The sequence below is a fragment of the Pygocentrus nattereri genome, chromosome 8 (assembly GCF_015220715.1).
Source record: "Pygocentrus nattereri isolate fPygNat1 chromosome 8, fPygNat1.pri, whole genome shotgun sequence".
In the NCBI taxonomy this organism is placed as follows: Eukaryota; Metazoa; Chordata; class Actinopteri; order Characiformes; family Serrasalmidae; genus Pygocentrus; species Pygocentrus nattereri.
The window spans coordinates 43,191,700-43,217,597 of record NC_051218.1 but is presented as its reverse complement, the minus strand read 5'-3'; the positions used below and the strand labels follow the sequence as shown (position 1 = coordinate 43,217,597).

General features: G+C 41.0%; 1 protein-coding gene across 11 annotated transcripts in view; it reads left to right on the top strand.

The window, feature by feature from the left end:
- The window catches only part of limch1b (LIM and calponin homology domains 1b), a 187,924-nt gene that overhangs the window by 154,765 nt on the left and 7,261 nt on the right, over positions 1-25,898 (top strand). For 4 of the 11 annotated variants that reach the window (XM_037540301.1, XM_017716138.2, XM_017716143.2 and 1 more), the window contains 11 exons: positions 4,714-4,840; positions 5,411-5,565; positions 7,092-7,515; positions 10,409-10,756; positions 12,656-12,746; positions 13,654-13,781; positions 14,158-14,263; positions 14,378-14,449; positions 17,196-17,221; positions 17,804-17,917; positions 23,858-23,950. In XM_037540301.1, the coding sequence (XP_037396198.1) occupies positions 4,714-4,840; positions 5,411-5,565; positions 7,092-7,515; positions 10,409-10,756; positions 12,656-12,746; positions 13,654-13,781; positions 14,158-14,263; positions 14,378-14,449; positions 17,196-17,221; positions 17,804-17,917; positions 23,858-23,950 (1,684 nt within the window). Of the gene's footprint in view, positions 1-2,093; positions 2,121-4,713; positions 4,841-5,410; positions 5,566-7,091; positions 7,516-10,408; positions 10,757-12,655; positions 12,747-13,653; positions 13,782-14,157; positions 14,264-14,377; positions 14,450-17,195; positions 17,222-17,803; positions 17,918-23,857; positions 23,951-25,898 lie in introns of all 11 variants that reach the window. The other 7 variants (XM_017716140.2, XM_017716146.2, XM_017716141.2 and 4 more) reach the window with 5 other exon arrangements.

Sequence of the window (25,898 nt, the reverse complement as noted above, 5' to 3'; positions counted from 1 at the left end):
TCCGTAAGTGGGTAATTCTCTGAGCATGCGGTTTTCTCCATAATTATTGGCACTGATATGATTTAAAATCTACAAGTGATACAAAACTACATTCCCACAATAATCTCAAGGAGAAATAATAGGTGTTGCCAATGTTAACGATTCTATAACTTTTTATGGCAACCTTTATACTGACTGTAATTATTCCTTCCTTCACTAGCCTCATCCAGCCTTATAAGAGAACACTCAGTGCCGTTACCTTGGCCAAGAGGTGGCACTCAAAGTACTAAGTAGACTGTTTCTCTGAATGATTTGAAGTTGGATTCCTCTCATTTTATTGATAAAGCTAACAAACTCAGTTAAACTTGGCCTTATTTAAATATTAATATAAGTGATGCCTCTTGAAGTCAACCTGAAATCAAAATAGACTTAATGTACAGAGGTAATCTTATCATGCTTTCATAATTTCATATTTATTTCCCTTGCATGATGGATTTAGTGCAGCCTCCTGCTGTAGTTACATTTATGAGCAGTATATGGAGAGATGTTTTGTTTCTGGTTTGGGTTTTTTGATGGTCTGTGTTTCTTGTGTTGACTTTTAGATGAGGCCACAAGCTGCAGCATCGCGCACACACACACCCCCTCACATCACATCACACAGGCGGTTATTTTAAAGAGTTCTGTGGCTTACAGATGCTTTGGGGAAGCCACTGTGATCTGAATGCTGGGTGATGCTGGCTTTGAAGTCCCCCCTCCCCACCGCGGGCTAATAAGTCTGTCATGAAACTTTGGGCCTGTACTTTTTTGAAAAAGGCAGTAAAGATTAAATCAACTCCTATTGTAAAGTTTTGGTTTTATAATGTATTGTTTCTTGTGATGACTTTAAACCACAAGAAAATCAGGGGTGGGAAACTGAGATCCAGTTAGATTTTTCCTTCTCAGTGCAATCTGATGCAGTTGCATTGTTTGAACACTCAGTTTGCTGAGTCAGCACAAGACACTCCAGTGTGTTCATGAGTCATCAGTTTCCTCCATTCAAATGTTCTTTTAAAAGTTATGAGAATGTAGAATCGTCAAGCTAGTGCTGTAAACAGAGTTGCGGACTGAGTGCTGGGTGTATCGTCAGAGAACTTGGAGAAGAGAATTACCACTCTGCAGTGTCTTCTGGTCTTCAGACACTAGAGGGCGCTCCCGAGTGAGTCCACAATGCATGGGTTGATCTGGAGCATTTGAGCAAAATCTTAGTTTATAATGCTTGAACATTTTTAATGTAATAGAATGCAATAATTTCCTGAACACAGAACATCATAACATTTTAATGGGGCTGTCGTGAGGTTAGGTTACTAGCCCTGTGACCAGAAGGTTGCCGGTTCGATCCCCAGCGCCAACGGTACATGACTGAGGTGCCCTTGAGCAAGACACCTAACCCCTAATTTCTCCCTGGGCGCTGCGGATAGGGCTACCCACCGCTCCAGGCAAGTGTGCTCACTGCCCCCTAGTGTGTATGTGGTGTTTAACTGCCCAGATGGGTTAAATGCAGAGGTGAAACTTCCGTTGTGGGACTAATAAGGGTCTCTTAATCTTAACACTGCAGTTATATTTTTAAAGAGCTTTTAGGAGTTTATAGGAGTTTAAAACAGTGCCTCATGTAGGTCCATGATGTCAGTGAGCGCAAACAACCAATGAGCTGCTCCGCTCGCCAATCAATCATCACACTCCAGCAATAAAGCCTGCCTCCTGCTGCCCGAAACCGGTTTGCTGTAGAAAAAAGGAAACATGCATGTGAGATTTCTTTAGTTTCTTAGTGAAACACATCCTTCTACTGTCTAAAATGAAAGGAAAGTTCTGGCTGAGTGATTAGAAACTGTTAACTATTTTGTCACTCCCATTCATTGAGGACTCACTCTCCCTCTGCAGTGTAGCAGTCCTGTTTTTTATATAACGGGGAGAATAGGAAGTGGCCAGGCTCCTCAAACTGGCTCTGGTATCGTTACACCAAAGGAATCTGATTATTTAAGTCATTCTGATTACTGCAGTGTGTTAATTTGAGTTGAGTGATGTCGTGATAAACCGCTATGTGTCCTCTTTTTCTCCACATGTCTGGCCTGTTGTAGATTCAGCCACAGAGATAGTGTATCTGAGTAAGTTCCTCTAATAACCTGTCATGTGTTACACCGTCACAGCCTTAGTCGTGTGTGTGTGTGTGTGTGTGTGTGTGTGTGTTTGATTATATTAAGCTATTTTGCATGTGCTCAGCTTGGCTCACTAAAAGCAGAACAAAAGCATGTTCCTAACCTCACAGGCACGCGACTCTACTGCGCAGGGCACGGAGTGATTCACTGAAGCTTGTTGTTGCACACTGCACTCATTTGTCTGTTCAGGTCTGACTGATGTGTCTGCTATTAAACTCGCTAATGCTGAGATGATGCAACATGAATGACATTTTGGATGGAGATTTCACAGCACTGAGCTGCTGTTCAGCAGTGTCCACTCCTGAATTCACAAACATGCTGATTCAGATTTTTGAAGTGCCTGCCACTCATCAAAACTGATTTCATTTAAAAACAAGTAGTGAAATATATACACTATTTCCAAAAGTATTCGCTCGTCTGCCTTCACACTCATATGAACTTGAGTGACATCCCATCCTTAATCCATAGGGTTTAATTTGATGTCAGCCCAGCCTTTGCAGCTATAGCAGCTTCAACTCTTCTGAGAAGGCTTTCCACAGGGTTAGGAGTGTTTATGGGATTTTTTGACCGTTCTTCCAGAAGCTCATTTGTGAGGTCAGACACTGATGTTGGACGAGAAGGCCTGGCTCACAGTCTCCGCTCTAATTCATCCCAAAGGTGTTCTATGGGGTTGAGGTCAGGACTCTGTGCAGGCCAGTCGAGTTCTTCCACACCAAACTGGCTCATTCATGTCTTTATGGACCTGCTTTGTGCACTGGTATGCAGTCATGTTGGAACAGGAAGGGGTCGTCCCCAAACTGTTCCCACAAAGTTGGGAGCATGAAATTGTCCAAAATCTCTTGGTGTTGATGCTTTAAGAGTTCCTTTCACTGGAACTAAGGGGCCGAGCCCAACTCCTGAAAAACACCCCCACACCATGATCCCCCCTCCACCAAACTTTACACTCGGCACAATGCAGTCAGACAAGCACCATCTCCTGGCAACCGCCAAAACCAGACTCGTCCATCAGATTTCCACACGGAGAAGCGTGATTGGCCACTTCAGAAAACACGTCTCTACTGCTCTAGAGTCCAGTGGTGGCGCTTTACACCACTGCATTCCAAGCTTTGCATTGCACTTGGTGATGTAAGGCTTGGATGCAGCTGCTCGGCCATGGAAACTTTGTGAAAAACCCAAATATGCTAAAATATGCTGCTACCAGTCACCCTGTAAAGCCTGAAATAATTACTTAAAAGTCAGAGGTGTTGGGTCAGATTTTCAGGGAGGTTTTTAATATATTAACATCAGACTCAAACATCCAGCTCGACATTTAGGTCTCGAATGCCAAAAATAAATAAAAATCAGCATTATGCTGATGAAGATATGATAACAGCAGCCAATTCTCTTACATCCTTCACAAAGTTTTGACTGTGTTCTCTTTGAATTCTCTTTCACCTCGCACACAATCATAGATTCATCTGCTCCTTGGGGACGTTATGAAATGTTTTTCCACACGTTACACACATTACATATTTCCACCAGAGGCTCTCTAAATCCCCATATCTTATATAGAGGAGCTTTGAAAGGGGATTTTCTTTTAAACATTGCTGTTTAATTAGGTGACATACAACTGGCACATGATTCATGAAGATGAAAAATAAAAAAAGAAAGCTTCAAGCCCTTTATGACTGAGCAGCTGCCAAAAAAAGATGGGTAGAATGTCCATTTTGCTTCACCATGATCTTTCCAGTGCGCTGTATCTGTTGTGTGTTATGCCATAAACCCTGAGCAGGATTTGTACTGCTTTGATTTTGAACCAGGCTTGCTCTACACCCTCACTGACTCGCGGTCTCTAAATCCAATTTGTTTTGGTCTTGGGAAGGTCTGGCTGCAGACATGCACTCTCAGCCTGACATGCACCGCCAGCCTATTGATGACGTCAGTGCTGCTCTGCCACCAGTGTTTTTGTCAGTTTTATGAGGAAAAACAAAGAACCACGTACTGTTTGGCAAGAAGAGCTACACTGAACATATATTAATAATATATATTAACTATATTAATCAAATATGACCGCTTTCAAAATAAAACCACAACGATCAGACATGAATGTCAGGTTTATTCACACATAAAACAGACAACTGCTGGAACTAATGTAAGCCGTGCTGAAGATGTTTAGAACCATTTAAGAATAAAACCTGATGTTTTTGCTTCCTAATGGGAAGGGGCTTGATGGTTGCCGTTAGAGACAGTAGCGAAGGGTGATGGAGCCTTAAACGACATATGACATTTTTGTCAGTAATGATTTTAATCATGGAAACCAGCTCGTGAATTTAATACAAGACTTGCTGCTGCACTTGAATGCATCTCTTTGTGGTTATTTCTCTTGCATTGCTCAAGCTTCATGGCCTAAATGAGAAGCATGGCTAATTCTTGATACACAACGCTCATCCATGCTTATCTGAGGTTTCAGTCAGTCTGTTCCTTCTCAAACATGCCTAACATATCTGTCTGAATGCAGTGAATCGAGTGAATCGTGTGCTCACCCTCTATGTCTCTCTTATAGGAGTATGAGTATGATTGACATGAGGAGCGAAGAAGACTCCGTGCTGCCAGCCCACAGTCAGGTCCGTCACGAGCTGATGCATGGCCAGTATACCCGGATGAAGGAGGAGGAGAACCACTGGCAGGACGTGAGTGACCACATTAGGAATATCAGTTTTACTAACCAAGTATCTGCATTATTCCCAGGCCAATATTCCTTGGCCACACCACCCTTTTTTTCTTTTACATTTCGCTATTAATGTCAACTCATTTATTAATGATCATAGAGATATGAGATGATGTGGTACCACCCATCCCCCCTCCAACCCCCTGCTTTAAGTGTGGGGGGGGGGGGGGGGGCAACTAACTGAGACAAAACAGAAGTAAAGAGAGGTGGTGGTGGTAAAAAAACTTGTTGAGTACTTTTAATTTTGATACTTAAGTACATTTGAAGGTAAATACTTTTACTCAAGTGGAGGTCTAAAGGGAGGAACTTCTACTTTTACTGGAGTGATATTTTACCTTGGGTGTCTCTACTTGAGTTAAAGTCCATGGTTTGTGTATTACTTTTCAGAGGGAAGAATGCAAAATTTTCAGTGTCTTTGATTAATGAGAGCAATAACACGGCATGATTACCGTACACGGACATACGGTAGTAAAGGCCAGGTCCTGTATGTAAACGATATGCAGGTATATTTGTGGTCTGTTTCTGTTTTTAGGATCTGGCACGGTGGAAGAGTCGCAGGAGGAGTGTGTCTCAGGACCTGATAAAGAAAGAGGAGGAGAGGAAGATGATGGAGCAACTGCTGAACAAAGGCGAAGGCTCACAGAGGCGGAAGAGTATAAAGACCTACAGGGAGATTGTGGAGGACAAGTACGTCTGTCGGTCCACGTTTTCTGACCTTTCTTTAGCTCCAAGTTTTTTGGCTTATTACTGATCTTTACTCTTCATCACTGCAGAATGATGTCAGTGGATGATGAAGTTTTTAATAAAATGCTTTTGTAAATGGAGCTTAAGTTTAGTTGTTACAGATTAGGCCAAAGACATTTGCTGATACGTAGATGAGCCAAAACCTTTTGACCTCTCACAGATGAAGCGAATAACACTTGATTAGTTCATAACAGCGGCTCATGTCGAGGTCTGAGATTTATTAGATGTGTTTAGCACACAGTTGGTTTTCGTAGTCTGTGTTGGATGTGGGAGAAATGGGCTGGCGTGAAGAGCTGAGCGACTTTGTCAAGTGCCATGTTGTTATGGTCAGATGAAGGCTTGTGGGGCCTCCCAGTCAGCAGTGGTGAGTACCTACCAATGGTGGTCTGAGGAAGTAATGATCGGCGAACCGGCAACAGGGTGTTGTGCGCATCAATGTGTGAGGACAACAAAGCCTATCCCATCTGGTCTGATCCAAGAGGAGACCTACAAAGGCACAAAAATCTTAAGGATAATTATGGGAGGAATTGCATCCTGCTGTATATGGGGCCTCAGACCGGTCAAAGTGCTCATGCCAACCCCTGTCCATTGTTGAAAGCACCTTTTAATGTGCATGTAAGCATCAGAACTGGACCTCTGAGCAATACTGCTGCCTTCAAGTCCTCCTCAGAAGTTTCTGCTTACGACTTCAGATGTCATAAGAGTTGATCTGTGTTAAAGTGGCTTTGGTTGGAAAGTGGAAATAATGTTTTTGGCTGTTATGTTTCTCTTATTAAAGAGAGTCTGTGTATGTACATTTCAGCCTGCAGTGTTAATACTGTGGCTGATGAATAACTAAAATACAGCAGCAATCATTGTTTTTTTTTTGTTGACACGCCCCTCAACTCGGAAACTCAGGGCTCATTGACAAATCTCTGGGTCCAGCCATTCATGTGGAACATCAGTTTGACATGTGCCACCTACCTAAACGTTGGACCATGCACCTTTCTACACTGCACACATTTTTCAGGAATGGTTTGAGGAACATGAGGAAGGGTTCAAGGTGTTGCCCAGGCCTCAGATCTCAGTCTAATTGCACATCTGTGGGGAAACAAGAAGTTTGATCCGAATGGCTCCACCTTGCAACCTACTTGACTTAAAGGATGTGCTTCTGATCCCAGATACCACAAGGCACCTTCTTAGGTCATTCTTCAGTGGGTTGGAGCGGTTTTGGCAGCATGTGGAGGACCGACACCATAGTTGGTCATAATATTTTGGCTAATCAGTGTATCTCTAAGCACTAATTGCATTGTATAAATCTTTACACTGGGTCTAATATACAAATAGATAAAGTGACCAAAATAGATTAAGCAAGTAAATGTTAGTTACTGTGTTACTGTATATTAAGTTACTATTATAGTTATTAGTTATTAATTACTATGTAACTAGCTAACTTCACTTTCTGTTTCTGTTCTCTCTTTTCTTTTAAGGGAGCGTCGAGAGCGGGAGCTTCATGAGGCGTACCTGAAAGCTAAAACTCCAGAGGAGGCGGCTGCTGTGCTGGAGCGTTACGCCCAGCGCTTCACCATCAGCGAGGCTATACTGGAACGCCTTAAACTGCCCAAGCTTTTGGAGCGCAGTGTATCTGCTGACCCCACACGCCTTTCCACCTCCCCCACCACTCCTGACCCCTTCACCTCCTCGTCCAGCCCGCTGCAGTACCTGCGCCAGCAGTCCCTACCTGTGCCCAAATTCACCGCCACTGTGGAGGCCCGAGTAATAGGATACGGAGCAGGTCAGGGGGACACAAGCAGAAGTTCACGGGCCTCCCGTCTGGAGCGGAGCGCACCTTTACTCGCCCCCAAACCGTTCGGCCGTGGCAGAGCGGCCAGTGCTGAGGAGAGATCGTCCAAGGTACAAAGCTCCTAAATTAATAGGAGAAATTACATTTTTTACAAATACCTTGCAGACCATAGAGCTGTTGTCAAGAGGGAACAGAGTAATACTGTGCAAAAGTCAAAAAGGTTTGCCCACTTTTTAACTATTTCCAGGTAGTTTTTTTGTTTGTAAACATTTGTTTTGCTACTGATGATTCTCCTGCCAGCCTTCATCCCAGTAACCGCTGGGAGGTGCTCCAGCACCCCTGACAAACAGGATGATAAGCCACTTAGATATGTTTTGATTTATTTTCTGTGCAAATTGCAAGTGAAAAGTAAAAATGCATAGAGAAATGTGATTTTTGCAGCCCAGAAGCTTATTTTCACCAACTTTTAACTTTTAGGCGTATTACATATTGCTGTATAGTTTTTTGACATTTCCATCTCTAATTTCATGTATATTCTCAATTTTAAAAAAGTAGGTAAAATGCAAATAGAAGCACAAAACAAAGATTTTGCAGGTATTTAATTGAAAACAGCACATAGACAGCATTATTGATTTTTGTAAATATATGCTGATTCCAAATCAGGTGCTTACAACACATTTCAAAAAAGCTGGGACAGGGCAGAGTAAGACATAGAAGTTTGTGGTATGATCAAAAACACTAAGAACACAACTTTCCACCTTTCCACAAGTAAACAGGCGAATAGATAACAGGATACTGTCATGATTGGGCATAAAAGGAGCATTCATGAAAATGCATTCAGCCAAACTGAATATTGAATGCCTCTGACTTTCGATCTCTCAGATGTCTTTACGTGAAAAACCACAATGCTTCTGTACTGAATATAACCACGTAGGATTTTTGGTTAAGTGACACTTTTTAATCCCACAAATGGGGAAATTTCACCTCTGCATTTAACCCATCCGTGAAGTGAAACACCACACACACACACACTCACACACACTTGCCCAGAGCGGTGGGCAGCCCTATCCACTGCGCCTGGGGAGCAGTTGGGGGTTAGGCGTCTTGCTCAAGGACACCTCAGTCATGAAGTGTCAGCGCTGGGGATCGAACTGGCGACCTTCCGGTCTCATTGTCTTAAGTACTATATCGGAAATCTTGGTATAAGTGGCAGAGATGTGAGGGGCTACTTCATTGACGAACTCCAGAAAAAAAAGTAGAAAACCTGTCAACGCATTTAATTTAGCCATTGTTCCGTTTATCCTAACCTGTCTTGCTCAAACAAATGCAGTGTCATCAGTTTTCTAATTAGCTGTAAATGCACAGCCAACACTCAACACCACACTAATCAAGCCCTTTTCTGTAATTTGCATGTTTTAATGTATAGCCTGGGGCACTTTGGGTAGGGCAATACGTCCTGGCTTGACCTTAGCAACATGTAAACGTTTCTATAGGTCCCTCAAAACTCCCTTTCCATAGAATAGTAGCGTGTTCATCTACATGTTGGCTCACTTAGAGTTAATATAACCTGGACTAATTTCTAAGCCTCATTTTTGAAGTACTGACTGACATGGCAAATGAGAAATTGGGGTAAAAGTTTCATTACCTACCAATGTAAAACGAATACCTTCTGAACAGCGCTTTAGGTTGGCTGTACACAGTGAAACTTTAATGCAGTTAGTAGCTTGCTCTGCGTTACATGCACCATTTACTTCTGTGCAACCTGCGAGTTGCACGCAACTTTGATCTGCTTTGTGTAACACATTTGATTAATGCATTAGATTAAATTAGAAGCTGTTTTCTCACTGAGCATTGAGCATTGAATTATAAGCTGCATTTATATTTTATTGTGTTGCACTGTGTATTGTAGTTTATTGTATTGCATTGAATGGCACAGAGTTCTGTATTAAACTCTGCTCCTTTTCTCTCTGTATCTACAGTGACTTTTTGTTTCTAGCAGTATCTGAGCTCAGGACTGTCTTTTCTCTAACCTATTGGTAACCAGCAAAGATACTTTCTCTAGACAGACAAAGCACTTCTTGTAAGTCGCTCTGAATAAGAGCATCTGCTAAATTCTGTAAATGTAAATTAATGCATTAGATTAAATTAGCTGTTTTCTCACTGTGTTCTTTACATATCTACAGCACCTTTTATAGTCTTCATAGATTATTTCCAGTTATCATTACCTTTATTTTTCCTTTCCTATTATGTTTTGTAATCAAAATAAAAAGCTACCAAAAATTAGGTATGATCATGTTATATATTATCTGCAGAGTTTCGAGTGTCAGTCGAGTGCAGTTTAGTTGCTTGAAACCTACATGAAACTAAAGTTGTTTAAATGTCTAAACTCTGTAAAGCCAGCCTTAAAAAGCCCTGTAGTAAAAACACCCAGTTTAATTGAGAGAGAGGGGTAAAGAGAGGTTGGAAAACGGTCATGTAAAAATAAGTTATCGTTGTTTCTTGTGAATAAAACCGCAGAAATGTTGTAAGCAGACCTCAGAGAAGAAATATAAAATGCAAGACAAATGTAGTAAATGGGCCTTTTATAGGTTGGCAGTGCACGAGTTTTAGCTGGAGGAGCCAGAATACTGTCAGAAGTGTCTTCAAACAGACATGTGCAGGTTTATGGAGCCCCCTACTGGGTGCTATGTGTAGTGTGTGGAGTAGGAGGAGGCATGTTGAATAGGTGACAGTGTTCTCTGTGAATATGTGTGTGTGGGGGGGGCTTTCTCTGTGTGAAATGGCTCCGCAGATGCAAAAAGTCTCAGCCGTGATGAAACACTCCCTTTACAGCCTACATACATTTCACACAGGACAGTAATTCATTCGGACATTTACTCTGTTCTGATCACTTTCAGTGGGTAACCAGCCTGGCTTTAATTTATGGGGTGAATGTTTACTTGGTTGTGGCCTTATGAGCCTGAAGGTGTTGTAATGTCAGCTTTTGTCTTTGTCTCTTTTCAGTGGGATGAAATGGAGCGAGTGAACGGCGAAACGGACGATGACCGCAGTGCAAGAGAAGAGCAAGAACGGGAGGCAGAGAGAGAAGAAGACTCCTCTCCTATGCTGTTCTACCCATCTCCTTCCCAGAACACAGACTCAGATAGCACAGAACAGCCCACCTCAGAATCTCAGCCTTCAGACAAACACACAGCCTCAAACGCACCGACATACACCTCAGAGCCAGAGTGTGTGGAGAGAGCAGACTTGGAGGCAACGAGACAGTGTGGCATGGTGCCAGAAGCACAGAGCCAGGAGAAAGAGGAAGCACAGAAAGAACAGACGCCCAGCCGACCCACCTCTTTACCCACGGTCTGCGCACACACACACACACACACACACACACACACACACACACACACGTTTGCCTCGGGTTTCTATTGATTTTTGTGTTGCTGTAGCGGAATAATACTACACCAAACCATAAACCTAACCTTAACCTCAGTATCCAAAAAGCAATTTTTCTGCTGTTTGTTTTCAAATAAAAAAGTAATTGTTAAAACAACACATGCTCAAGTGAGGACCAGCAAAAATGTCATAGTCCTATCATAGTGAGGACATGGGGTCCTCAGAAGTATAGCAATACAAGAAACACACACACACACACACACACACACACACACACACACACACACACACACACACACACACACACACACACACACACACACATACCTAAGCACACTGAGCCATTTTATAGGACATGGGATCATATGGGAGCCCTTAAAGGACCCCCAGTCAAATGACATGTTTTGTTGATTTTCTTAAATAGGAATAAGCCATGATCCACAGCTTTTGTACAGGCCTCTTTTTGTGTTTTTCCCTCCAGTAGGTTCAATTTAGCAAGTAAACAGTAATTGTGCCCAGACTTCTGCTTACAACCGTATAAATTATTTTTGCTTATGTGCAGTAATAACACTATCATCCGTGTTCCATATGTATAATTGCCATATGTATAATTGATATATCGTTTTCCAGTTTTTGACAGAATCTGAAAACGCTTGTTGCCCTTTTGTATTGTGCGTAAATTTCACAGTCAATGGACCAAACGAAATGGCCAGAAGTACGTCTGTGTTCCATTGACTTCCATTAAAATTATTCCATTGAAATCTCCTGTAAAGTTACATTTTTGAGATAAAAGGTTTTTTTTTTCAGTGATTGTCACTATTCAAAGACAAGAGTATCTCCACTGCGATTTTCACTTGTCTATATCATTTGAGTATCTCAGCCATTCTTTATGACAATTTCATAATGAAGGCACCAGTATTGCTTAGAAAATAATCTATTTATTATTTATAACCTCCCATCACTGTGTGTGTGTGTGTGTGTGTATCTATATGGAGTCCAAAGGTCTGAAATCATGTTGAAAGTCTGTTTATTTTTTAAGAATCTTGAAAAAATGTAAACGATGTATAAAACAACGTGTAAGAAGTCATGACAAATAAAATTCTGCACATCTTTAAAATGGTTACTTTACAGGAGAAGGAAAAAACATTTGTAATTTTTTGTGGAAGTTGACACGGCAATTTTTTTTTCCAAGCCATTTTGCGCCACTTCTGTTGATCCTTCAGCTTGACGTTTTAGCACAATGTCAAGGGCAACTGGCTTCTTTAAATTACACAGAAAAGTAAAAGACAAGGTACAAAGTTTTGTCATGAGAGGAATGATACGCAAGTATCTATGTTTAAAAATAATATGCCCTGTATGTATTACATATATTACGTAAGTGCTGAGGGTGCCCTGATCAGGAATTTTAATGGTCCTGTTTCTTTACAGCAAAATTGGCTGGTGTCTGACTTGTATGAGCCTTTTTTAACCCAGATATTTCACAGTACACAGGACTAGTTTTTAAAAAAAAGGAGCCTGGAGCTTTTGGAAAGAAGCATCTTACCAAGTCCAAATGATTTTGTTGGTTCTGACATTGTAGGTTAGCTTTATTTTTTTCTATATTTCCACTAAGGTAAGATAAAAATGTATGAAAACAGACATGTGCGCACACACGCTTGTCTTGTAATGCATTTAACGATGAAACTTTAGCTTTTATCCCAAATCCCAAGCTGTGACTCATTCCAGCTTGTGTGTCATGTTGCCGGATGCTCCAGTAGCTCTCACAAACCTCTGTTAGATTGTGCTCCTTCTTCTTCGAGACCAGCACACTTTGCTGTACACGATCAATAAGAGAACTGTCTGTTTGGGCTTGTATACTTTTAGCAGCTGCCAGTTGAGGAAGAGGAGCTCCCACAGGCCAGGGCAGTGTCTCCACCTGTAAAAGAAGAGGAGCCCAGCACACGGGCATTACCAGGTCTGTTGCCATGAATTTTCCCATCCTTCTGCTTGCAGTCTGTGCTCTGGCCCTGTCCCAATTAGTGCCCTAAGCCCCATGTCCCTCCTCCAGGTCAGCGGTTTATTTCATGTCTGTGACCAGCTGTTTAGGACTATCTTATACGACATACAGGATGCATGTACCGTATGTGAAACTGTGTTAATAGTAAGACCTGGTAACACTTTATTTGAAGGCTACCTACATAAGGACTTCATAACGCATTCATAAGCACTGAATAATGTGTTTATGAAGCACTACTTGAACATTTATTAAGTGCTTATGTCGGTTCTCACAACCTGACATAAGATGTTTTATGAAATAAATGACATTATACTGACATAATAAGAATAAACCTTGAACATATTTACAGCACTAAACATTTACAACACTGTACATAACTATATGTCTGCATTCTTAAGACGCCATTGTACTGATATCAGGTTAAATATGCCTGGAAACCACCCCCTCTTCCCTCCATGGCATGGATAAGATGATTGATGCAATTATGTATAGGGTTTAAATATGTTTAGTGCTGTAAATCAAAAATCAGTGCAAAAAGCTTTGTTTTGTGAAGTGAGAGAGAATTAGGTGAATGTTTTCTAGATTGCTTTTGCTCATCTGGACTCAAAGTACTGATTAAGTCACAGTGTAGCTGAAATGATGTTCAAACCCATATGGAGGAATTAAGCATTGGCGCTTGAGTCTGCATTCATGCATAAGACCACATAGAGGGCTCATGAGCCCCCCTGGACAAAATGAGAAATTGGTCAGCCTGTGACCTTCTGTTTTCAAGCATGTGCAAATGTGGATATGAAAAAGCTCAAATATGCCAGCTCAGATGGTGCTTTTCAATGCAAAGTGTTTATTCTTCGTGTTTTCCTGATAGAGAGCGAGCGATCTCCAGAGAAGCTGACCGTGGAGAGTATGGACTGTACTGTAATCAGCCAGAATGGAGCAGTGCAGACGGCACAGGAGACGCAGGCTCCCTCTCACAGCGACACTGCAGCTAAGGAGGTCCGTTCTGAATTCTGTTTTAAACCTTGTTATTAGTCATTGGTCTCATCCTTGACTTAGCCACAGTATTAATGTCTTATATAATGTGGTGCAAGAAAACTTTAAAGTGGAATTTCACCAGTTTTTCAAAATTTCTGTGGACTGAAATGGTTTTATAAATATATATAAATTAAAAACTGGCTGTTTTGTGTCTTAGTGTCTACATGGATTGTATTTACTGGAAAGTGGAGTGGCACATTTTAAAACTAAGTGTTTACATTGTACTGGGAGTCATTTAAACCACTTTGATCCATCTTAAATTTAGTGAAATACTTATTTTAGAACTATTCTGTACTGTACATTTCTTGTATCCTAAGTAATGTGCTTCATGTTCTAGGTCATCAAACCTCTCTTGGAATCTCCGCTGAGAACTGCAAAGCAGCCAGAACCAGCCAGCGAAGACCAGTCTAAACCCAGGCCAGCCTGTGAACCTCCAGCAACAGGCAAGTTACAGTTCAGCACATCCCTTGATGGTCTTTTCACCGTGCAGACGTTTAGAGGTTGAGCGGTTGCTCACATGTGCTCTCCTCTCTCCCTGACTCTGGGTCGTTGTGTAGAGCTGAACAGTGCCCAGCTAACACCGTTGTCCAGTAACCCTAAGTTACGCTGGGACTTCTTCACCTCGTCAGGTAAACTTTGATTGATTGGCTGAGCTTTGCCCCGCCCCGTGATGTGGAGTGTCCCTCTGGTCTTCCCATTGGCTGATGTTCCACGTTTGTCACGTTGCTCTAACCCTACACTGGTTGTTTTGCTCTTTTTGTCTGATTTTGTCTGATCTGTGAAACATCCTTAAAACTCTCCAAACTTAACCTGTCTGGTCATGTTTCATGTTCCCTGCATTAACTAAGCTTCATATCATGAGTTGAGGAATTATAGTATGATTTTAACGTTTGGACATGTGGAGTTTTTGCTTTACTATATAAATGTAATCACAGAGTTACACAATTAATTATATGTAATCGATTGTTTACGTTTAATATTTAACATTTTGCATTCTGAATTCTTGCTTGTTTCAGTCAATTAAAAATGATAATTAATACAGAACAAAACCACATGTATAGTTATTGGCATCCCTGCATTTCGTCCTTTATGCAGCCTTCCTTTGCCAGAGTAACAGTAGTGAATCTTCTCCTAGAATGGTTGAGACTGCAGAATGTAGAGCCATGAATCTGAGGCTAGGTTCCCATCACCAGGTTGAAGTGGCACAAATGAGATTTTTTGCCCTGATGTGACTCAGATCTGATGTTTTCAGGGCTGTGTGGACACAAATCTGATCTTTTCAAATCCGACCTGAGCCACTTTCATATGTGGTCCTAGATCGGATACATATGATTCATGGCCATACGACCTTAATGAGAAGCTCGTTCTGCTCGTTAGTTTGTGCTGATGATGCACATGGTTGGTTAGTTTAGTGGGTAACACCTCTACCTTTTATGCTGTAGACTGGTGTTCAATCCCCCACCTGGGTAAGCACCAGTAAGAGTTCTTGGGCAAAACTCCTAACACTACCTTCTCTGCCTGTGTAAAATGATCAAATTGTAAGTTGCTCTGGATGAGCGTGTCTGCAAAATGCTGTTGGACGTGATTCATTCACGTGACCTTACTGAGTAGGACGTGCGCTTGTGGCTCATTTCAGATTTGAACTGATTACCTAAACAAGTGTGAACCATCTTATCAAAGAGATCGGATTTGAGCAAAAAATCGGATTTAAAAAGTAATGTGTACGTAGCCTGAGACTCTTTCTCAGTGTAAAATCTCTGCAGATGCTCCAAATTTCATCTCATACCACAGGTTTTCAAAGGGGTATAGAACAGGATACTGGGATTTCCATGTCAAAGCCTTGACTCTGTAATGTTTTAGCCATTTTTATGAAGCTTTAAACATGTTTTGGATCATTGTCCTGCTGGAAAATCAAACAACATCCCAGTTTTAGCTTTTTAGTGGATACAGACTGATTCTCAGAACTCTAAGCACCTCCACCGAGTCCCTGGGTCTTTGGAAGAAAATGGCTTCAAAACGTCACAGATCCTCATGGTACTTAACTGTATAACCCATATTGAGTGTTTGTTGGCAAAAAGCTGTTCCAGTCAAAGTCTCAGTTGTGTCTAGTGAAGTTCAGGCAGTTACATTTGGGGTCAGATCACAAAGGCTTGTTGGCATGGAGTTGACCCCAGAATACTACCACTTAATGTAAATCTCCAACCGTGATCCTTGGAGAATAGAATTTTTGGCCCGTTTTAACCATCTTCACGAGTTTCTGAACATTCAGGTGCACCTAAAAATGGGAAAATGTAAATGGGGACTTGCTTTAGTTGCATTTTGCTAAAAACAGTTCCCAGAGTTGCCAGTAATTGTGACATGTGGTTTTATTAAAAAGATTTGTTTTTGATGTGTTTATTCCCTTTTTAATCGCTTTTACTGCATCTGTTTCTAATAGTTTCAGGCACATTGAGTTAACTTCAAAGACATTTTATTTTTTCATGACGTTTTTTAGCCATCTTTACCAGTAATTGTGAAGGTGACTTTATTAGTCTATGAGATCAGGCTTTGACTTTGAAAATGTTTGCATCCATGAAAGTTAGTGGGCCCATGTAGTCTTATCATTGGCCCTTAACTTGCCTTTCTCCACCTCAGTAACATGGTTTTCCATAAACTGTCTTACTGTTACTGCCCATAGGGGGCAGTCATGGGCTGGAGGTTAGGGAGCCAGCCCTGTGACCAGAAGGTCACTGGTTCAATCCCCTGAGCCGACAGTACATGACTAAAGTCCTTGAGCAAGACACCTAACCCCCAACTGCTTCCCAGGCACTGTGGATAGGGCTGCCCACTGCTCTGGGCAAGTGTGCTCACTGCCCCCTATTGTGTGTGTGTGTGTGTGTGTGTGTGTGTGTGTGTGTGTGTGTGTGTGTGTGTGTGTGTGTGTGTGTGTGTGTGTGCATTCACTAATGTGTATGTGGTGTTTCACTACACAGATGGGTTAAATGCAGGGATCAAATTTCCCCATTGTGGGTCTAATAAGGGTCACTTAATCTTAAAATGAGCAGTGTAAGCAGTGAAGGACGAGGCTCTGTTAAATCAGGATATCAGTTGGTTACCTTTTTATAGCTGATACTTTATACTTGGTGCTCCTCCAGTTAGCTTTGCTTTTGTTAACTCATTTTTTTCCTGTGATGCCTAATTTGGACACATGATCTATAAAGGTTAGTGTGAGAGTGAATGTCATGTTCCGGTATAAAGACAACTTAACATGCTTCTAGATACTTGGCCACAAAATAAGCGTCCACAAAGCGTCTACAGAGGACCATCCAAATAAAGTGTTACCATTTCTTTGTATATTAAACGCAGCTTGTAAATCTTTTGTCCTTTTTCCTACAGAGTCTGCAGAGAAAGAGCATGGAAATGTAAGTGACAGCGTTACACTCACCTGTCCGTCTTCCTCATTCTCAGTGACTTGTCTTGCTGTTTCTCCTCTGGTGTGTGTATATATATATATATATATATATATATATATATATATATATATATATATAATTCATATTCTATATTGTATACATGTAAATATAATTCATTTGACATATATATGAATTACTAATTACAAGTGATTACTTGTTATAGTTACAGTTATGAGGGAATGTTTAATCAGCTTGAAGAAATATAACATCTTTTATATTCATAAATGAGAAATAAGTGATATTTAATGAGATAATCAGTAAAGTAATGGATTACCACACACTGCAGAACAAAAGACTGCACACGGCCAGATGGGGAGGTAGCAGGATGTGCTCGAACTCTCTTTTTTCCCCCTTCATCATCTTTTTCTTTCATAATGGTAGCGTAGGAAACATGTAAAGCTTGGGATTAGTTTTAGACCAACTCTCTCTATCCCCTCATTCCTTCCCCTTTCCTGTGGTGTTTTATGTGCGTGTGTGTGTGTGTGTGTGTGTGGGCACGTCCGTGTGCGGGCGTGAACGCGGTACGGTCAGGTTGCTCCCACGGTTTTGAATCTGGTGAAGCGGGGCGAGCACTTTTCGTGGGACCCCGAGGAAGAGCGCAAACGGCAGGAAAGGTGGCAGCAAGAGCAGGAGCGCATGCTTCAGGTACAACAGCTTCACTAACCTGAGCTTCAGCTTCAGCCAGAGCCACGCTGGAGATACGTAGGCTGTGGAAGAGAGAGCAGCAGCTTTTACTGAGCATGTTTCAGCTCCAGATCTACTAACCCAATAAAACAAGTAGTGGTTGTTGAATGACGATTAAAAATACACAGATCAGGCATCACATTATGACCACCTGCTTGTTTCTATGCTCATTGTCCACTTTATCAGCTCCACTTACTGTATAGCTGCACTTTGTAGTTCTACAGTTACAGACTGTAGTCCATCTGTTTCTCTGATACTCTGTTACCCTGTTCTTCAGTGGTCAGCGCCCACTGCTCGTTAGTGTCTAATAGAGTAGACAGTGAGTGGACGCAGTGTTTTTAGAACTCCAGCAGCACTGCCGTGTCTGATCCACTCAGACCAGCGCAACACACCACCACCACGTCAGTGTTACTGCAGTGCTGAGAATGATCCACCACCCAAATAGTACCTGCTCTGTGAGGGTCCATGGGGGTCCTGACCACTGAAGAACAGGGTAACAGAGTATCAGAGAAACAGATGGACTACAGTCTGTAACTGTAGAACTACAGAGTGCAGCTATACAGTAAGTGGAGCTGATAAAGTGGACAGTGAGCGTAAAAACAAGGAGGTGGTCAGAATGTTCTGCCTGATCTGTGTAGATTATTAAGCTTGATTTGTGTTTGCTTAGCATTGATATTAGAGTTGATTGCACTTAATCTTAAGCGCTGTTAATCTCATTAAGCATTTTAATTATGAATGTCATAGACGCATGCCTAGACTAATCTGACTTAACTGCTTCCTGCGTTAGATATATGTAAATAAAACATTGCTTTGGCATTAAATTATCTGTTAGAGAGTGTGGCAAAAAAACTAATGCAAGTTTTCCTGTTACCCCAAATGTAGTGGGTCAGCCAAGGCATGTTTGGTATGTGAAGTTTGCTTGTTTGGTGTTTGAGCTGGGACTACAAGGCAAATATATCTCCATTAGCTCTGAGGCTAAGCTAATTAGCATTGTACAGATTCAGCCGCCAAGATAGCTTCTACTGCTGAGATGAATAATTATTTAACAAAATAATTCAGGTGTTCCAGTCACTTCCATGGCCACAGGTGTATAAAGCCGAGCCCCTAGGCCTGCAGACTGCTTCTACAGACATTAGTGAAAGAATGGGTCGCTCTCAGGAACTCAGTGAATTCCAGCGTGGTACCGTGATCAGACGCCACCTGCGCAACAAGTCCAGTCGTGAAATATCCTCACTACTAAATATTCTAAATAAGTGCAATACTATGCGTGGAATGCAGTGGTGTAAAGTGCCACCACTGGACTCTAGAGCAGTAGATATGTGTTCTCTGGAGTGACCAGTCACACTTCTCCGTCCAGGTTTGGCGGTTGCAAGGAGACGGTACTTGTCTGACTGCATTGTGCCGAGTGTAAAGTTTGGTGGAGGGGGGATCATGGTGTGGGGTTGTTTTTCAGGAGTTGGGCTCGGCCCCTTAGTTCCAGTGAAAGGAACTCTTAAAGCTTCAGCACCAAGAGATTTTAGACAATTTCATGCTCCCAACTTTGTGGGAAGAGTTTGAGGGCGGCACCTTCCTGTTCCAACATAACTGCCCACCAGTGCACAAAGCAGGTCCATAAAGACATGGATGAGCCAGTTTGGACTCATCCAACATCAGTGTCTGACCTCACAAATGCACTTCTGGAAGAACGGTCAACAATTCCCATAAACACACTCCTAAACCTTGTGGAAAGCCTTCCCAGAAGCGGTTATAGCTGCAAAGGGTGGGTCGACATCACATTAAACCCTGTTGTTTTTACCATTCATTCAAATGGAGTGAAAAGTCAGAATACTTCCCTGCCTGATCTGGACTGGGTCTGTGCGTCAGAGACGATGGTATGGCAACATAAATGACCCTATGTCGTTTTTTTTTATTGCTTTTATTTTCTGGCAGGAATCAGGCGTGTGAAATATTCAGTTAGTGGTTGGATGGCCTGCATGTCAAAGCCTATCTGATTTAGCTTCTCATTATGGAATGCTCATGTTTAAAATATTGTTCTTGATGCATTTAATTTGCAATTATAACCCTGTAATGAGTTGGAATTCTTAAGTGTTTTTGAGTTTTGTGTTTTTGTGTGGGACATTTCTGAAAAGTGTTGTAGACAGAAAATGAAGAAATTTTGTTTTTAAAAATATCTAGAATAAACTAGATGTTTTGGTATGCAAATTAGCATCTCTCTGTGGTTATACATCCCTGTATTTATGAACCATGAGACCTGTACTTCATCAGAGAGGAAAAAGTGCTTCCATCTTGCGTTATGATCAGAGTTTCTGATCTATTTAGTGCAATGAAGGAAACAGGAGCCGTGTTTTAAAGCTAAGGATGCGGTCAAAGTAGGAGAGCCATTCCCAGCACCGGTAAACTACACCAGCATTTCTGGGCTGCATTTGAAGGATGCTACAAATCGAAATGGGTCTCAGTGATGTAACACTGCATCCTCAGTTACATATTTAGTTCTGAGACACGGCTAGAAAGCCTACAGCAGCTGAACACCAGGCGAGCAGCTCAGGTAGCAGGCAGCACAAAGTGCAGCTACACCAAACAGGACGGATCGCAGAAAAATGCAGATAAATAAGAGGCTCCCCTTCACTTTACACTTGATTTATATAGATTGAATGTAATAATAATCTTTAATCTTTTAGTAAAATTAATCATTTTTGGTATCAGCTAATTATCTTTTAACAAACTGTTTTCCAGCTAAAAGGTGACACAGTGAGTTCGTACTATGTGACAAGCAGTGGTGGACGAAGTACACAAACCATATGCCTGAGTTAAGGTAGAGATAGCCAAGGTAAAATATTACTCTAGTAAAAAAAAAAAAAGTAGAAGTTCCTCCCTTTAGATCCCCACTTGAGTAAAAGTACTAAAGTATTTGCCTTCAAATGTACTTAAATATTGAAAGTAAAAGTACTGAAAGAGTAATTAAACTCAAATGAGCTCCTTTACTATGTTGATCTGTAGGCCTCTGTTCATAAACATAAACCAGCCCAAACTCATTTACTATAAAATGAAATGGTGTTTGTAGAAATTCAGAAAAAAGCCGCGTCAGTCTCGACTGCATATGTGGACATATTTCTATATTGTGCTCTATTTACACAAAGTTAGGTTAGTTCATCATTTATGTTGAACAGACTCTCCCAAAGTTTTACGCTGCTGCGCTGACGTTGAACCGCGTGCTGCACTGGGTCGGTATGACCAACAGGTCAAAACCAGCTCTAAACAAAGTGACCGCTGGGCCCTGATTGGTGCTCTGGCTTTGCGCTTCTTTCGTTTTGACATGTTACGTTTTTATACACACAGAAACCAAAAGGAATGACAGATTTCTCAGAATGTAGGAGGAAAAAGTCGGATATTAGACTCTGAAATGTAGTGGAGTGAAAAGTCGCCCAGAACGGAGAAACTTCAGTACAGATACACCAAAAAATACTAAAGTACAGAAACTAATTACATTTACTTAGTAAAGTTACTTTAGTTACTGTCCACCACTGGTGACAAGACTAGTGATATAAGCTGTGATGAAAGCAGATGATTAACATTGGTCTGTTTTAGACTTTGGATTGACTTTGCTTGGTGTAAATGTCAGGCCATGTCACCTCCTACAGGTGTGTTTTGTCTATCTGGTACTAGTGTGCGGTAGGTAGCCTGTAGTGTTAGGAAACCTGTACTCATTTGCTTGTTTATTGTTTGGGGGTATTTGTACACTTTTGAACAAATCCAAGCAGGTCATGCAGTGCCAAATGTCACCTACTTCTTGGCTTGATGAGCCTCTTAAGCAGCTTCATTCCAAGCATGTCTTGGCTGATCGGCTGTGTTTGGGGGCAAATTGCGCAAACTTGATTACTTTTTTCCCCCCAAACTATTGTTTTAGACAGTTACCAAGCTTTATTGGTGTTTGCTGAGTGTTGGCTTTGAGCTTTTTGTCAGTACTTAACCTAAAAGTGAGTTAGCACTGAGCAGCCTTAATATCCTCTAACCTCCTCTGTTGTTGTTGTTGTTGTGTAAGAATAAAGTAGATGCATGCTTAGTCCACTCTGATTGGCTGTTGCCTGTGTTAGACACATGTGAGCACAACTTTGCTTTAGCACTAAAGAAACAATGAAGACCAATGCAAATTTGAGCTTTCACTTCATTCCTAAGCACTAAGCTTTGAGAAGACTCAAGGCATGTTTGAGCCTGAGAACCTGAGGCTTGTTTTAATCCTGTAACCACAACAAAGGCTCAGGGCCACTGCATAGAGACCTAACCTGAGCCGTGCATGGTGCATGGGTCCCCTGATTAAGACCCCATGAGCACCACTGTGTGTGTGTGTGTGTGTGTATGTGTGTGTGTATGCACCGTTTACTGCCAATAACCTAAATTTAAAGGCACAATAATATTAATTATTACTAATAATTGAACTGATCTTCTGTCCTGAAAGATGAATATGAATAAAGGACAGAGGGCTTTCAGGTTTAACCTTTAGAAGTCTCCGTTATCATGAGCATGTTGTTGTATTTTGAGATTAATTATTCTTTATTGACACGCGGAAAAAATTCTGTCAGAAGACATCTGTTTTTATACATAGATATTTCATTATGTTTTAAACTTTGTGAAATATTATGTTTTTGTTTTAAGTAACTCTTTTAAGACTACCTGCATAGCAACTTTATAAGACAAGAGTTTATTTTTTAATCTATTGCGAAGTTTAAAAAGCAGTATTTGAATACGAAACAACTCACGCCAGTAATTGCAAGATAACATAAGATGCATTATGTATTAAATAACATTGTGTTGTTATAAAGGGCTTTAACCTAAGGCAGGAACGTATTTCCGAACGCTTCTGTGATAGTTTTCAGATGTATACCTTTACAATGGATAATAACATTACCTGCACTTTACATGTGCGTACAAAATTAGTGCTTTCTGTAGTTCAGTGTTAAAGTTACACTTTAAAGTAAGTGGGCAGCCCCTGTGTAGTTATGTAAGTACTGTGTAATAACACAGTGGTAATATAGACGTTGCTTTAGTGGGAATGCAATACAATTAATGTTATGAAAGTTACATTTTAATATTAAGGGGCGTCTGCTGTTCTGTCTCATTACAGACCGGTTTAAAGCTGAAACTGGTTACAGTGTCACAGTATTAGCAACATAAATACTAAATGTTAGGAAAGCTGGCAGACACAGTGTAAATCATGTCTTAATGTAAGTTATTATATACTTCCTTTTACAGCTGAAAAAAACTGATTTACAAATGTGATTACATATGTGTTATTACCCTTGTGTATTAAGTATTATATAAGTATTATTACCCTTGTGTATTGTCTATTAAGATACTTCTGTATTTACGTGCGGCAATTATTACTTAAGTTGCACTTCTGTAATCCATTTGTAACAGTGACTAAATCATTAGTAGTTACATTGTCCACATGTAACTACAGTTAGAGACACAGTATAAAGTGGGACCCATTATTTCTCGCTTATATTAATAACGTCTTACTTCTAAGGGTTAAACTGTGTTTTTTTTCTGATCTCATTTGGCAATTTTCCTCAGAAGAATGTGGAGTCCATATCTAATAAACAAATGACACGTTATCGGTCAGTTCACCTGTAAGATTGTGCCTTTAAAATGTTACTGCACCACTGGTTTTGGCTGTTTTTGGGCTGTTGCTTTGCTCCTCTATTTCTTTCCCTCACTAGAATGAACTTCTAACTATGCACCATTTATTATCTTCCTAACATCTCCTTGCTAACGTTCCCAGAACCTTAAAAGGATCCTTCAGCATCTGTTTGGAGCAGCCAAGCTGGGAATGGAAGGCCTTTTGACCCACTTTCTTCTTTTTTTAAGATCCTTCCTCATCCATTCCATGTATGTGTGTGTGAGCAGGAGAAGTACCGTCGTGAGCAGGAGAAGCTGAAGCAGGAATGGGAGAGGGCTCAGAAGGAGGTGGAAGAGGAAGAGAGGAGATACCATGAAGAGGCAAATCAGTTCTTTTATTTCAACATGACTGACACATAACACAACTTTCCAACTCTAATATCTTTAGGCTCAGATCATTTTTAAATGGACCGACACTTTACTTAAATGTCAGCTGGCATGTTATGACACTTCTGGGTTGAAATGAAAGCTGTTTCTGGATTAATTGAACATGCATTATATCGCTGCTGTCGGAGGACAACCTCATATCCCCGTTTTTGTCATTTTTCAGTTTTTGATATAATTTCAAAGGACCTGTTGCTCTTTACGTTGTATGTAAATTTCATGATGATTGGACCAAAAGAAACATCCCAAAATGACATGGAAAGACGTCTGGTTCCATTGACTTGCATTAAAACTACAGTAGGTTTTTTCTTTCTCCTGTAAAGTTACCGTTTTGGAGATACAAGGTTTTGTTCCAACAACAGCGATATGTATATTACAGTATACAGTATATATTATGTTATGACAGCTGGCTTTATGAAGTGAATGTTCTTTTTCTCTCATCACATCATTGGAATTGTGTCACTTTGGCATTAAGGAAATGCACTGATTTAAATATAATGTGTCATTTGAATACAGATAATCTGCCACTTCAAAATTGACACAAAGTCTTTATAACAGCATGGCATCAGTTAGAAATTACCTTTATAAATATTTATATAGGTAAGGAATTAATGAAGGTATAATGAATGGAACACTGTATAAAAACCCATCATGCATACACATACGCACTCATAAGCTTCTCTGGCTCTGACTTAAATGGTGCTAAATGTTGTTTTAACTCCATATTTCTCAAGTAACTTCTCTCATATGTGCTGCTTCCCATAAACTCACGCTTTCATCTGGGAGTGTCAGACTCCACTGGAGCTTAAGATATTCACACTATTTAATAATCAGTAGCAGCTGTTGAGCTGCAAGTTCTGGCTTGATGGGAGCGTCAGACCGCGCCCCCTCGCAACTGTCTGATGCTTAAGCAATAGAACACGAAAGAGAGTGAGTTATTTACGAGAACACAATCCTCGAGTGTTGTATTGCTTTTGTACAACAGTTAAATAAAGTAAGAAATAAACTGGCCATGAACGCGGCATTTAATATGTTTTAATGTTCAGTTCCTTACGCCAAATTATAGCTCCTTAACAAGCAGCTTGTTGCTACATCAAAGTAACGAGCTCCGCCCACTCGCTGCACAGCCGGCAGTTCGTTCTCCTTTCACTCCTTACACTAAATTGCCTGTGACAGAAGAACAGCTGAACAACCTGGAATTAGCCAGAAATGAAGCCAATACCAATCGCCAAATGTGTCGTCTGATCTTCAGAGTCTGACCAAATCAGACTGAGCCGTAAAACTGACCCAGTATCAGGTTCAGCTCAGTTTTATCAGGTTTTCCAGATCAGTATTAATGTTGTTTTGTTCCAGCTGGTCTGTAAAGCTTCTTACAGCCCGTTTAGTTTGGCGAATGGTGTTGGGTTCATTTCTGGCTGATTCCAGGTTGTTTAGCTGTTCTTCTGTTTCAGCTGCCGACTGAAAAGCTGCGATGAGTGGTGATGACAGTTTGGGAATTTAGTGTCGTCTCATCTTCAGAGTCGGACCAAATCGGCTGTCGGTCAAACGTGATCTTAAGTGTCCGTTCATGTTCAGTGTTCAAATGGCTTAAGCGTCTCCCACAGCTGTCAAACTCATTGCTTAGCAACAATGTCTCAGTGGAGTGATGGTGCTTGTGAAAAAACATGCTGTTGCGGCGAACATGGCCGGAATTAACTGTTGAATAAAGCTGACTGCCAGAGGTGCCGCCCAGGCGCTGCTATAGGACACATTAGCTTGACTAGCAGGCTGCTTTACTAAAGGATAAATCAAGGCTAAAGGCTATCATTACCCTGAAAGACTGTTAGACTATAATTAACTCATAATGTATCTGGCTACACAGATAAACGAGATGAGGGAAGATGCC